A 14,162-nucleotide genomic window follows, 5' to 3' on the forward strand; every position below is an offset into this window, starting at 1 on the left:
CTGGGGGTGCCATAGCATTCAAAGCCAAGTTGCAACCCACCATATTCTCTTCCTCTACCAAAGCCAAACTCATCAGTAGTATCCACACTGCTAAACTTGACATGTACCTCCCTTTCATCTTGTTTGAACTTGGTTTTGCTAAAGTTGGACACACCATACTCTATGGCGAAAACATATTCTCCATTGCCATGGTCAACTCCAACCAACCTATGGATTGTTCTTGACACACACATTATTAAATTTGAAAGTTACATTCTTGAGCCACTTTTTGTAAAGATTTATCAACGGGTCATCTCTCAAGATGCCTGCGTTGTTTGGAGAACACCTTCCATTGCTGGCCACAACAATCCTTGAATGTGTCCAATCTAGCATCTCAAAAACTAGTAGCAAATATGACCTCTACATACTTGAATGATCTAGGATCTATGGTGCGCAATATTGTTAAAACTTAGAAACCAGCAGCACTGCACCTTTGTTACGTACAATTAGTAAATCTTGATGTTGGCCATATTAGTGATTTTGTGGCTTTATTGAGGCCGGAATTGTGAATTTCCTCAAAAATTTACCTCCCTGTAGTGTTCCTAATTTATCGAATTTTCGACTTCTGTTTGTGTCAAGCATATTCTTAGTAGTTTGAAGAAAGAGCTAGTCATTATGTACATGGCCATGTACATGAGTGTTTCGTTGTTGCTCAGCAATTCTAGCACGAGCACTTGTCTCTGCCAATTTGAATACGCCGTATATACTGGCGGCTGATGCACCGTAAATAGCCATGAGGTAAGTGGCAACAAAAGCAAAAGCTCCACATGCTGCAGCGACAAAAAAAGCAACGGCAACAAGAGGGCTAGGTTGATAAGACCGAACTATGGCCCATAGGCCGAACACAAACATTCCGAGTGCCATCAAGAGACCCAGGGAAAAATTGATAAGCACCTGCATAAGAATTTTGAAGGCGTACTCGATCCAGGACTCATCTCGACTTCGCCCAATTTGGCGAATTCCAATGAAGAGGGCATCCCACATAGACTGTCTTCTCGCAAACTGCTTGCCAGAATAAAAATATTGCCAAAAGGAGTCCTTGACTTCTCCCACGCCGATCTCGCTCCACAAGCCAGCAACCGCCTTTGCGTCACTCATCCTGGCTTGGCCTTCTCGTCTAATCTCGCCTAAGACTGTCTCGGCTTTTACCATGCGAGCTTTGTTTCGCTGGCAGAGCTCGTCACAGGTGAACCATCCCTTCGTACCATGGTACGCGTTACGCGCTTTCCAGTATTCGTTGCTTGCATCGAACTCCGCTTGCAAATCTATGGTTTTCATAAGCTTAGTGTACTCTCGGGTCTGTTGCAGTGATAACTTCGCACCACTTCCAATTAGTAGTAGGGAGATCAAACCAAGAATATACGCCCCGCTTATGTACCTATGGCGACGGGCGAAATTAGTGACTCCCCGAACAAGTAAAGCTGGGAGTTCATGAGCATCGGGTAAAGCTACAATTTGCTGCTGGTATTGTTCTTGTCGTTGACGATTCATGATGATCAAGAGTAGAAAAGGATTAGGACACAGGGGGCCAACTGAAAATTATTCTCTCCCTTTCGCTACTCCTTTGACGATGGCCCGTATTTGAATCTTTGTGTGTATTGCTAATTTTTACCCAACTTACAGTTAGCGTGCTACTGGCAGTCAATTTCGGTTCGTTCGTCTCCACGTGGAATGCGTTCTCTGACCAACGGTCAATATTTTTACTAACATAATGGTAATCAGGGTAGCCTTTGAAAAATATACCTTCCTTCACATTAACTGTAAGCGAAGTAAAACGGAAACAGGTAGAGTATCAAATAGAAAATGAAACAAAGACGTTGAGATGTTTTGGATTATGAATGTATGCGCTGAGAAAGCCTGGCCTTTCTTGTCCTCGAAGGGTCGCTTAAGCAGTCCATGATTCACTTTCAGTCCAAAACTCTCACATGAATTTTAATCAGCGATGTCGTCAAACCACCACTGTTGGTGATCATAAATGGCGAGGTAATCAACCAAAAACTGATTTTGACTATAAAACCGGAATCTACTTTCTTCCTCTACACCATCTATTGATAGCCAGATTCATTCTAGCAAAAATACTAAAATATGTCTTCATTTCCTTCCGAACAAACCAAGAAATCCTTTCTTTTTTTTCTTCTTGTCGTCTTTCGTTGCTGCTGAAAATAGCTTTTGCTGCTGCTTAGGTATCCAGGCCTGAACTCTCGCTTCTTCGTCCTCCTTGGCTAGCTGGACTGCATAATCGATTCGTTGCTTCGAGGTACGGAGCGACGCTTGACGGATTCGTTCCCAATCCAGATCTTTTACTGAGTTTTTGCCCTCAACTTTTTGGCTATGAATCTCCTCAAGCACGGCTTTCTCGTGGACAGCCATGGCCTTTCCGCGTCCTGTGTTTTTAAAACGTTCTTCCAGACCGCGGATCGTCGCAACGTCTTCATCCAAGATTATTCGACCAGAAACGTGGTTTTCCCATCGAAAAGCAAGAAGTTCCATGTCTTTGTCTACTCGAGAGAAGTCCTCATGCTGCATGTATACCGCATATTTTTCATCAGCGTTCAAAGGCTCAAATTCGAATATCGTAAGAAGCTCTTCCGGTTCTGATGGAAATTTCACTTTTCGCTGTCTGAGCTCGTCCGCCGTAGGTGGCTTATCGGGCTTCTCGTGAGCGCGCTCGGACCGTGACAAAAAGCTTTGATATTCATCGTATCGAATACTATCCGATTTCTTTTGCATATTTGAAATGTGATTCATTGGAAGCAAGGTGTCGTCTTCTTCAGAAGAAACGTCATCGTCTTCTGAGACCCTGCTAGATTCGAATACGCTGGCGTCGTTCGCGGCCGACGATGTGCTTGTGGTTTCCTTGGAGAAACTCATTACGGTACCGGAGATTAACAGTAAGAACAAAAGCGAGACTCTAGCGGAATGTTGAAGCTACCTTTTCCAGAATATGCGCAACGCAACAATAGCTTACACACGGAAATTATCACAGCGCGGGTTGCGGATTCGTGTGTCTGCCAGTTACTGTGAATCTATCGAGGAGATGATATAACGGTCAGTGTCGTCGTAGTGACGTCAAATGTAAACGTTGACATCCAATAGAAATTCGGTATTTATGATGAGTCAAGAGTTTTTTCACCCCGATGTTCGAATATTCAAACTGTCTGGCGTGCTCCTACAGCTCAGTGACCCTTGACCGTGTGTGGTTTCCCGCGTTTGTACACTTTTTGACTCGACTGATTTGACTGTAAGAATCCATTCAGCACTATGTTACTTATTAACAAATTTAGGTGACAGAAGTGGAGAGACTTTTCATATGTATACGAATTCATGTTTCGTCATACGTGGACAACTCTTCCTTATGACCCAAGCGACGGATGAACCTAACCAAGAAACCCAAGTGTCGCGGTACATTAGTCAAGGTCAATATGTGAAAGGAGCCTGAATCAAAAAAAGGGTTCACGAAAGCAGCATTTACATTTCAAAAGGGATAGAACGAATCTCTCTACACAGAATTACGTGAGATTGGCAAGAACTCCAATTCTAACATTGGATCTCACCACATTCATTTTCATACGTCAAGTCCCACGGCTTTAGTATGGTTTCCAACAAGCAGGAAACAGTATAGATTATACGCGCAATGTAAACTATAATCTAGCGATTGAATGCACTCGAACGTTAGATTGTCGTAAACGCCCTAGTAAGTGGTGCAATACTACTGCTAAAGCAACACACTATTGCCAGAGCTCTCGTCTTGTCCAACAAGTTTTTAACGGAGGCAGCCATGATGTTGCTGACGGTACGCAGCCAACTATGAGTTGCTTGTGAGTAGCTAATTGTAACAGTAAGGCAAATCGAAATTGTGGCTTCTTTCGCATATTTCCCTTAACTAAAACACTAATTTGAACATTCCCATCTTATAGAGACCATGCAAGTTTTCCTTTTCCAGCGTCTCTCTTGGGTGCCTTGTAGCCCGTTTTAGATCGGTGTGCAATTTCGACGCGCAGCAAACTGCGGCCCGAGGAGGAGTTGTCGGCAATCACGAGTACATTGCTATTGGCCTCCCAAATATAAACAAATTTGTGTATGCAGGATCATCCTTCCCATGGTTTGCACAGCCTTGAATGTTGCATTTACTGTGACAAATTTTTTCCATGGTCTGTGGACGCAACATGAGTGTAGTTTGCTGTGAGGTAAGGTGCTATTACGTCGTGTGGGGCGTTTGGGCACATTTTTTACGACATTTCATGACGTCATACAAACTCGTGATCAACCAAATTAACAATAGGCATTCTACCGTCGCCTCAAGATCTTTTGTACAGTAGCTTCAACGCACAGAACTCACCGTCAGAACGACGACTTCGATCTTATCGAATTTAAGACGTGAGCAGCAAATTTCGCAGCGGCGCGCCGTCCTTTGTTTTTGCAGCTGTATATTCCCATGGTTGTTTGGTGGACACCACTGTAGATGCATGACAAATACAAGCTTCATACTGTTTTTCAGTACAATTTCTTAGAATTTTAAGGTGAAATTTTGCGTGGTCCGATTTCGGTTTTCTTTGTCGATTTACTTTCGATCTGAGCAAGTGCAGGTGTGTTTCGTGATGGCAAGCTTTGTTGGCAGGCTCGAAAAGTAGGATTCCGCATCTCCATCAAAGCAATTCACAATGCAATCTTTCATGATGCAGTAAGTATTGCTGCGATTCCTGGCCCAGCGTCTAGCTCCGTCGACAAGACTGCTTTGTCGAGTTGTGAAGATGCTGTGCACTTCAAACAGCTCCTGAAAGAGAGCTTTCTTTGAGCTACCAGCAACCTCCAATTGGCCACAGCTGGCACGGTGTCGCGCAAGATCATCCGTACCACCACTGACAGCCCTGATGCGTTTTCGACTTATCTGAACCGGTGCAACTGAAGGGCCAGCCATGGTGTCTACCGACACTCCAAGTGATGCCACCCTTGCGGAATCCCTGATAATGAGTGTGTTCAGGCGGCGAGCTTCAAGCCTATCAGCCTTGCTTGCCATAGCATGCCCAATCAGAGCATCAAATTGCTCCTGCAAATTCAGGTTTGGCTTTGCACGACAGGCCATGGCATAGTACCTAGTGAATGGAAATCCATTGGCCATGACAACTTCCTTTTGGAAATACCAATCTGCCTGCTTTGCAACTGTTTCTTGTTGATTTATGCGAGAATGGGCAACAATGCCAATGGCTGCTTGTGTTTGAACAATAAGGATAGACTTCCATGGGGAAACGCGCTGTGATTCTTGGTATTGCTCCTCCTGCACAAGGTCAAAGAGGGTGAATGAGTCCTGTACGTACAAGCATGCATGTGCCACAGAAGCATGCCGGGCCGACAGCAAAATTTGTGCATATGTTATGTCGGAAAGGGGTTTTCCCGGATCAGAAGATGTCCACATACGCAAAACTCCCCAGATCGCAAACAGGTATGCTGTCTTACAAAGAGTATGGGTGCCAACACAAAAGCCAACATCATAGTTGAAATCCTTTGGAAAGGTCTTGCACAGAACAGTCTTCATACGGTTCAGCCAATCATTGTAGCTAATATGATTGCAATAATGTCCATGGTTTCCCTTGTCATGTATGCCTGCCTTTAGAGTAAACCATGAAGGAAATAAATATCCACTTTTAATACCAGTAGCCTTCAAGTAGCAAAATAAAATTCTAACAGGGCAGAACTCAGGATTTTCGTCATCTTTCCAAATCTTCAATAGTACAGGCTTGGAGTCACTCTTCCCTTTGATCTTGACTGCAAGCGACCTGACGGAATTGTCGTGGATGACTGCATAGATCATTTCAAAATCTTCCATTTTCATCGACAGAACTTCCTCTGCTCGAAGAAAAAGTTTTATTCCCACAATCATAATAGTGTATGTCTGTTGATTGTACAAGTCACCTGAATTAATCAGATATTGTTGTAGCTGCCAAACCTGACTTGGATTAAGCTGGACATTCCCTTTCACCACATGCGTCGATTCAAGAATTGCTTTGATACTGTTAAACGCATCAACAGAAACTTTTGCTGTAGCAGCATTTCCATGTGGAATCAGGAGTGGCTTACTTGCATGTCTATTGCATGATTTCCAAATACCAACGTCTCCTGCGTCAACATTGTTCGCAGAAAATTTTGGGTTCAAATGGCAGCAGTTGGGACAACTGTGTTGGTATACACCTCTGAGGTTGTCGTATAACATATGAAGATTGCTAAAAGCTGCGCGAGCCTTTTCCAAACCCGAAGGAGAGTTCCACTCTCCAGTACACTTCACATAAGTGGCTCCAGCCACCTTGTTCACAGTTGCGTTTTCCACTGGAAGTTTATTACTGTCGTACAAAAGTGCTCCCTTTTTGCCAGCTTTCCAACGGTAATACATGGCAATTGTCTCGGGAATGGCAGGATAGGGGTTTCGTGGGCAGAGCTTCCTATCAAAGAGGCATGAGGTTTGATAGTCGCCAATTAAGCCTGAAAACGCACAAATATTCTCGAAACAATTGTGGTAGCTTGGCAGTGTAGGCGAACCCTCTTTTGTGCCTCGGCAAGTTGTTGTCAGTTGAAGTTGAACCGACGAGTCAAGGTTGTGCTCCAAAATAAATGCTTCTACCTGTGCAACTCTGTAGCGCTCTGTTTCTTCCGTTAGCTGGAAGTGACGTTCACCCCAGCTCTTAGGGATGCTTTTTGCCATGGTCTTTGTTGCAATGAAACTCATAGTCAATCAATTTTGTTAACAGGAACATGAAAGAGAAATCTTGTGTCGAAAATTGAAAATTGATCCTTTCCCGTTCAGACAATCATTAGCACCCAAATCTACTCAGTTTCATGGGACTCAATAAAAACACATCATCTTATCCAAGAGCGTCACAAGACATAGACAATATTTTACTTAGAGGGGGCAGATTTTGGGCAAGTGGGGCGCTGTGGGGCAGATTAATTTCCAACTCGTTATTTTACTGTAGGGAGTGCTCTAACGAGTTTTATTTAGTAGTAGTACCGTAGATATGGTCCTTTCCGGCAAATTGTGAAGCGGCTCCCGAGATGCGACACGCAGTCAGTCGTCAGTAGGAAATACTCGGGAAGGGTTGCTCGAAGAGTGGAATCGCGTGGAGAAATTTCGGTTAAATATAGCTTTCTTCCACATGGATTTTTTTGGAATATGTCTTCGAATTTTCGAGTCGTTTACATGCATGAGCCCCGTTCTCGTCAGAATACAGTGCCTATTGGCTGTTAGACATATTTTCCCTCCAAAATTCAAAAGCCCTTTCCTAAACCCTTATACTCGTGTGACTCCTCTCTACCAAGATTTTCAACGGTACGAAGTACAACGTATATATGTCGTTTTGCAAGAGCGTGGAAAAGGGCGCTCCGGAATGGCATGCCAGAGACCCAAACCGCGGAGAGGTGCTCCACTCTAGTTGCCACCTCTTCCCGTACCGGTGGTACTCGATACTGCTTGCCGTGTCCGGAATCGGACTCATAGGTCAATCATTTTGACTATACGGAACCATTTAGCGTCTACTCATTGGTCACCATGGACACTTACCGCCGGGACACCTTTGCCGTTATCATAGTTTCCTTTTCGTGGATTCTGTGCGCCTTTTGTTGGAATTTGCCATCCGTCACTGCAACACAATCAACGGACGAACGTTGGGTTCACCGTCGAATCCAAGATGACCACGATTCTTCCTGTCCCGGGGACAGTATTTGGCATTGCGACAATCCTGACCTTGTGCGTAGTGACGACCCGACCGTCGGTTGCGACAAGGAAACCTGCGAATGGTACATTGATTGGCTTGATCCTGATAACAAGCCTTTGGTGTGTCAAGGCATTGTCATTCTGCTTTCTTCGATTGCTTTCCTTCCCAACGAATTGGAACCTTGTCTTCTCTGGGAGTTAGAGCACGGTCATTCTGGACTAACTACAGCTCGGGCTCTCGAGGCTTTTACTGACGACTTCCTGACTCCTTTCGCGAGTCCGCATACGACGACGACACCGACTGCTCTTGCGTCGACGATTTCTCCCTTACCGACTCCGTTTGAGTCGTCTGCTTCTTCCTTGGAACCGGCGACAGAAGATCCAATAACCAGTAACAGTGTCGAATTTGATACGGTCCTCGTATCTTACTTTGTACTACCCGGCGCTCTACGACGTCAAAGGCGTCTGGTAGCTCAATTCGACCTGGTCGCACTGCAAGAGACGACGTCCGTTCACATTCAGCGCGAGCTGGATGCTCTTTACGGACAGGATGGCTTTGTCGAGCAGGTTGATGTTCTTCTTGTGTTGGCAGACTCCACTCAGCTCGATGATGGCGCAATCGTAGAAACATACGCAATCAATGGCGTTGTAACCGTCGCTGATGTTGATCTGATTCAAGCAAATTCCGTCTCGCGGCTGATACGCAAGAGCTTCGATGACGAACCGCTGCAACGTTACTTGGGGCTTTTGAAGGCTTCGGATGACCCGGTCCTACAGCAGACTTACCAGCTTTACGTTGGGCTGCCATCCGATCTGAACTTGGAAGGGGCAAACCCTACTTCTGGAAACGATCAGGATGCTTCCAACGAATCAGAAAAGGACAAGCTTCTTGATTTTGAATGGAGCGCGCTGTGGATTGCTGTATTCGCCGGTGCGGGGTTCGGCATTATTTTATTGTCCGCCATTCTCATTTACCTTTGCTGCTGCCGAAATACCACATCCCGCTTGCAACATTCCAAGTCTGGTGGAACAGTACCCAGCTCTCGAAACGACGTTGATCCTACGGACCCAACCGGGTACGATAATTCCAGTTTTACAGATCGAGGCGTTCCGCAAGATACCTCCGATGATTGCGCGGGAAGCGAAACGACGTCGGTCTACTCATACGTCGATAGCGGTACAGTTATTGATTCAATCGTCGACGATCAGAACTATTCAATCGCACCTTCGTATATGCATGGAATTCACACCTCACTCAAAGACAACCAACGTTTTAAGAATGCGTATGAGGACGATGATGATGAGGATATAGAAACTGTTCAATCTCGCCACGGCATGTGGAGTGTTATAGATGGGATTGAAGATGGAAACATGATCGATGCGAACATCGTTAACGAGAATACACCAAGTGTATCGAGCACTTCATCACCCTCTCGCATGGTGGTCACCACCGAGCGTTCCAAAAAAGCCAACGGTGAGTTCCTCATTTTTTCAGACGAAGACGAAGACGACCTTTCTCTTGTAAGCGAGCACTACAAGCTGCAGATAGCGCAAACTAGGTCCGTTTGCTCTGCGAAAAGCTCATTGGGTTTGGGAGGCGAAAGCAAAATTGGAGAGTCATGGCCTGATGATGAAGAAGAAAGTGAAATGTCGGGGAGGAGGTTACCGTTTACAAACTCCGATTCGCCATCACAAAAAAGTTTGGTTTCTTCCCCGGGCTCCAAGCTCACATTGTCTGCAGCTTCGGTCTCCAAGGAACAGAGATCATGGAAGACGACATTGACGCCAGAGTCACATGTATCCACAGCTGCGTCCAGTAGTGATGACGACAGCAGTATATTTCTTGGTGCAGATTCGTCCCTGGCGAACCGGTTGACCAACGACAAGTCTATTCTACAGCTCCGACCGGAACATAGTGTTCGTTCTGTACGAGATGGACCTATTGGACATCGTACCCAAGGCTTATCCAATGGCACAATTCTTTCACCAAAAGAAAAAGCACAGCTTGGATGGAACGCCAGTCGATCTCTTCCAGATGATGGCAATAGTGACAGCGACAGCGACATTGAGTCTGTTCTCATTCCGGAAAACTACAAGATGAATCCAGAACCAATTGCGGGACCTAATGATTATCCATTGGAATCTATGGCATCTTTTTGAATGAGAATTGATACTTTTAATGTAATAAAATCAGATTAATTAATAGCGCAGTCGCAAGTTAGTTACCGAGCGAAAGCGATTTTATCCAGTTTTATTAGAGTCTTGTCTCTCAATAGGCAGGCATATATGCTTTTCTGGGTTTAGTTTTAAAAAAACACCAAGAAAGACACCCCAACCTTTGCTCAGGCAAATCCCAAATCAATGGGACGTTTCAACGCATTAGAAGCCCCCTCCGTTGTTCGACTTCATCAAGCACTCTCGATTCTTCGTTGATCAATCGGTTCGTTGTTTATAAATACCGACTCGTGGTCCAGCTTCGTCTCGTTCATCCGCTGTCTTGTCGCTGTCCTCTTTGAAAGCCACGTAGCAGTATCCACTTATGATAATGTTTGTCATCAGAATTGCAGCACCCCCTGCCCAGTTATCAGGCTCACTTTTGTGTCGAAAGAAGTACTGGGCTACGAAAAAGGTCACAAGCGGCAAGGTAAACATGAGAGCAGTTGCCAGGCCCAGTTTTTGACCGACTTCACGGTTGTCGGGATGTAAAAGTCTGGTGAAGAACAGAGAACAAAGTTGTTGAATCAATGGTGGTTTACAAGATGCTCTTCAGAAGGTAAACACTAAACTGTGACTACCGAGTAGCCGTTAATATTTCTTCCCATATCGCCAAAGTGAAGCCTGCAATCTCCAAACAACTTTTCAAAGAGCGATCGTGTGGCCATTGCCGTTTTTCAAACCAAACGTACACTGAAAAACCCATATTCTCAGAAGCGCAACAAAAAGTAGCGAGAGGAATAGACAGTGAACGTAAGAATGGGTACAAAACCTCAATACCTTGCTGTTAATGCTAGAGATGGTTGATGATGCAATAGTAAGGAAGGAGGTTCAGCAAAAGTCAAATATTGGTTGCCGACAGCTATTACGACTTTGTTCTTTTCCATCTCAACCTCGTTCATTAAATGGCGAAGTCGGTAGGACAACATGTATTTAATGGAACAAAAATCGGAAACGAGGAAGCTGTCGGCGAGACAAACAAATTGCTTGTTCTCTCTATCATGACGAAACTAACAACACTAAAAAATGTCAGTTTGTCTCAAAGGTGTGCTCCACGTCGGCAAGCTTCTCGCAGAAAAGGATGAGAATCAAGCAATACACTCTAGTTGTTGTATATACAAACAACACTAGGGGTAATATAGTTTAAACAAGAGAGCAACGGTCTATGGCAGAAGCGCGACTCATTCTTGTGACTTCCTCTTTTTCTTGTCTTTCTTGGCCTTTTTCGCTGACTTTTTCGCTTCGTCATCATCCTGTTCTTCGTCGTCGACAGCTTCAGCCTTCCGCTTCTTGTCCTTTTTTGACTTTTTCTTCGGTGATTCTTCATCTCCATTGTCTGATTTTTTCTTATCTTTCTTTTTTTTCTTTGTCGCATTCTCGTCCGTCTTACTTCCATTTGTCCCCACGTCCAATACCATGTCACTAGAATCGTTGTAGGCAGGAGCAGCAGCGGCCGTCTTGGCCGCCACAGGATCGTACCTGGCTGTCTTGGATGCTGATACATTACCGTTGGTCACGAAGACTCCCCCTTCCAATTGTCGAAGCCGGGCTTCTACTTTGGCGCGGCCTTCGAAACCAATCGTCGTGTCAAGCTGATCAGCGGTTTCATCTGACAGCGCATCAACCCGAATGGCCAAAGACGCCTTAGCAGCCAGTACGCGCGAGATTTTTCCCTTGTTCTTTGGTGCTGCCTGTCCTATCAGTGAGGCATGATAGATCAAGCCGTATTTCGGAGTATCGTGTTTCGTTTTTAAAGCGCGAAAGAGTGCCTTTTCGGCACCAAGGATTTGTACTGTGCTGGCCGGTTGTTTAGCAAGATTCATCAACGATCCAGCATGCGAAATCAAGCGGGCACCAACCAATTCACCGACAAGAATGGTCAAATTGGGTGCAATAGCGTTCATACGATTCTTGAGATACTCATATAGTTGCGACCGATACTCCGTCATGCTCAGTACTTGATCAGCCAGAGACTGAATGTTGAGAATATCAAAGTCAGCAATTTCGGTGCCCATGCTAATTTCAGCAGCCTCCTTTACTGCAGCTTCAACGTCTTCTTCTTCCAGAATATCACTCAAATCGTAGTTTTTGAAAGTAGGTCGCATACCGGCCTTAAGAACTAGTTTTGAGTACTTGGCATTGTCGCCAACGAGCCCTTGCAACTCAGGAAAGTGCCAACCATACCATTCCTTGACACGCATGGCATATGTGTTAATTTCTTTGTCAAGTTCGTCCAGCAAGCCCACGGCTTGGATGACCATGGTATCCACCTTGTCGGCGGAAAATTTGAGCTTGTACCGCGACAGTGAATGAGAGAGACCAAGCTGCATCGCGCGCAAATCTTCTTTGGTTACGTTTGAATCGTCGTTGGTAAGCAATTCATCCATGTGCGCACGGATGCCACGAAATATTTCCTGCGATTTGCTGTCGTGCACAATTTTGAGGTCATCACGAACTGACTCTTTGAGTGGGGCCGCGATTGCCTTGTCGGCGACGGCTACGCTCAAGTCGTTGGACTTTTTTAGTTTCTTTTTTAGAAAACTGGTGAGCGACTTACTCACCTTGCCTTCAACCATAGCGGAGGCGGCTGATACGGCATCGGCAGTGTCGGCAAAAGGCTTGAACGACACCATTTCCAAGAATTTGCTAGCCTTGCCAAAATCGGAAAAAAACGTGTCATGAATATCATCGGCGTCCGTCTTTTTCAACTTTTTCTCATCCGTGACCTAGAAGAGTGGTCCATCATTGATTTAGACATCGTTGTATTTGTGGCACGGTGTGAGTGATGATCGTTCCGCGGGACGATACGTCCGCATCCAGAGGTGTTCAAAGTGGATGACAGAGATCGTTCACTATCGAAATCCACCCCAAGTTGACGTACCTTGAACAACGAATAACCCGCCGGCGTTTCGAACAAAACGAGCATGGTAGAAATCTGCACGTCCAGACCCAAGTTCGCTCAAACGTGGTTAGTTTATTTCGCTTCCGGTGATCCGATTTCCCAGAGTACTCCTATGCCTGTTGGACCTTGTTGCTTGAGATGAGGCTCGGTCTCCCATGGCCCGAAGATCAAAGATTTTGCGTGGTGGAAAAGACTGTCTGTCTTCGTCCGGCCATCGTCTGGCCATCGACCATATCCATCTCTCGCATCCTATGTATATCTACTTATCCGTTATTTACAGTTACCAAGAAAACGTTACATCTCGGTCATCGTGAAATGCCTTTTCTTCCTTTGTGCGTAATTCCGTTGACTGTAAAACGAACATTCCCTTGGGATTTTCGTTTCGAAACTTTGGGCGTTGCTTGGAAAAGAAAACAACGAACGAAAAGAGTTGAGGCCACTACGCGAAGCTCACCATTTCATTACGGTCTACGGCTTTCAGCGTCTCGGCATAGCTGAAGAGTGGATGTTGAGTTGCTTGTCGTCGTCGTATTCATTCCGTGCACAAAAAAACTAGGGCTAGCGATATCCGTGATACTGAGACGTCCCGGTCATTATAGATTCCACGCTATAGCAACTTTAGACAGTCATGCCAGTAAAATGGTGGGTGGAGGTACAGGATCACTGATGTCCCGGTATGACCACGCCTTGCCCTCTTCGGCAACAGTTCCCGACGGAACCGAGGTATCCTATCGCATGAATGCAACTACGATGTCGCCCGTTGAATCTTCGGTATTTACGCTTTCACCCCAACAGAGGTCGGTGCGTTCCAATCACCACAGCTACATAAGGAAAGTAAGCGGTACCAAGAAACTCCGCATGATACTCATTGGTAGTTTGGCAATATCTGCAACATTGCTCCTATGCACGGTTGCTTACATCAAGCTCGCAGGAAAAGTAAGGGTATATGCCAACACTGACGCTGCTGCTTGGAAACAAGAGCTGAGCGATATTGTTCGCAACTTGGAGAGGAAACTGAAAAGAATAGAGAACGACAATGAGTATCTCAAACAACGGTTAATGGATGTCGAAACGGAAAAGATTTTCCTACGTGAACAATACGAACAACAGCAGGCGGAAGCACGGAGAGCTACTGTCAATTTGAGGGGTACTATAGCGTTGTAACCAGCAATCAAAAGGCAGCACTTGAAGATGGACTCAAAAACAGGTTGCGCTGGTACACAGACCGCACCAATAAATCCAAGTAGCATCAAGGAGACAGTCCTTTTGTCGAGATACATCGAAATTTAATCCAGCAAAGGTTCA

At 45.3% G+C, this 14,162-nt stretch overlaps 6 protein-coding genes across 6 annotated transcripts; 2 read left to right on the plus strand and 4 right to left on the minus strand.

Annotated features, from left to right (window-relative positions):
- Window positions 1–645: 645 nt before the first annotated feature.
- PHATRDRAFT_34631 (predicted protein) lies at window positions 646–1,530 on the minus strand (the record flags this gene model as incomplete). Its single annotated transcript, XM_002179304.1, has 1 exon — window positions 646–1,530. One exon carries the CDS (start codon window positions 1,528–1,530, stop codon window positions 646–648), a length of 885 nt encoding a protein of 294 aa, XP_002179340.1.
- A 600-nt stretch (window positions 1,531–2,130) lies between these two features.
- Window positions 2,131–2,910, minus strand: PHATRDRAFT_34632 (predicted protein; the record flags this gene model as incomplete). The annotated part of the gene is made up of 1 exon (XM_002179305.1): window positions 2,131–2,910. The coding sequence occupies one exon, from the start codon at window positions 2,908–2,910 to the stop codon at window positions 2,131–2,133; it is 780 nt and encodes a 259-aa protein (XP_002179341.1).
- A 1,690-nt stretch (window positions 2,911–4,600) lies between these two features.
- On the minus strand, window positions 4,601–6,733 carry PHATRDRAFT_34633 (predicted protein; the record flags this gene model as incomplete). Its single annotated transcript, XM_002179306.1, has 1 exon — window positions 4,601–6,733. One exon carries the CDS (start codon window positions 6,731–6,733, stop codon window positions 4,601–4,603), a length of 2,133 nt encoding a protein of 710 aa, XP_002179342.1.
- Window positions 6,734–7,446: 713 nt separating this feature from the next.
- On the plus strand, window positions 7,447–9,945 carry PHATRDRAFT_45037 (predicted protein). Its single transcript, XM_002179082.1, has one exon. The coding sequence runs from the start codon at window positions 7,577–7,579 to the stop codon at window positions 9,899–9,901; it is 2,325 nt and encodes a 774-aa protein (XP_002179118.1). The 5' UTR covers window positions 7,447–7,576; the 3' UTR covers window positions 9,902–9,945.
- Window positions 9,946–11,136: 1,191 nt separating this feature from the next.
- Window positions 11,137–12,986, minus strand: PHATRDRAFT_19552 (predicted protein; the record flags this gene model as incomplete). Its single annotated transcript, XM_002179307.1, has 2 exons — window positions 12,837–12,986; window positions 11,137–12,681 (listed from the first exon to the last, which is right to left on the minus strand). The coding sequence occupies exons 1-2, from the start codon at window positions 12,879–12,881 to the stop codon at window positions 11,137–11,139; spliced, it is 1,590 nt and encodes a 529-aa protein (XP_002179343.1). The 5' UTR covers window positions 12,882–12,986.
- Window positions 12,987–13,496: 510 nt separating this feature from the next.
- PHATRDRAFT_34636 (predicted protein) lies at window positions 13,497–14,021 on the plus strand (the record flags this gene model as incomplete). Its single annotated transcript, XM_002179083.1, has 1 exon — window positions 13,497–14,021. The coding sequence occupies one exon, from the start codon at window positions 13,497–13,499 to the stop codon at window positions 14,019–14,021; it is 525 nt and encodes a 174-aa protein (XP_002179119.1).
- Between the last annotated feature and the right edge of the window lie 141 nt (window positions 14,022–14,162).

The sequence above is a fragment of the Phaeodactylum tricornutum genome, chromosome 6 (assembly GCF_000150955.2).
Source record: "Phaeodactylum tricornutum CCAP 1055/1 chromosome 6, whole genome shotgun sequence".
Taxonomy (NCBI): domain Eukaryota; phylum Bacillariophyta; class Bacillariophyceae; order Surirellales; family Neidiaceae; genus Phaeodactylum; species Phaeodactylum tricornutum.

Bases quoted from the DNA above. Each gene is read 5' to 3' on its own strand.
- PHATRDRAFT_45037 (XM_002179082.1), top strand. From the start codon at position 7,577: ATGGACACTTACCGCCGGGACACCTTTGCCGTTATCATAGTTTCCTTT.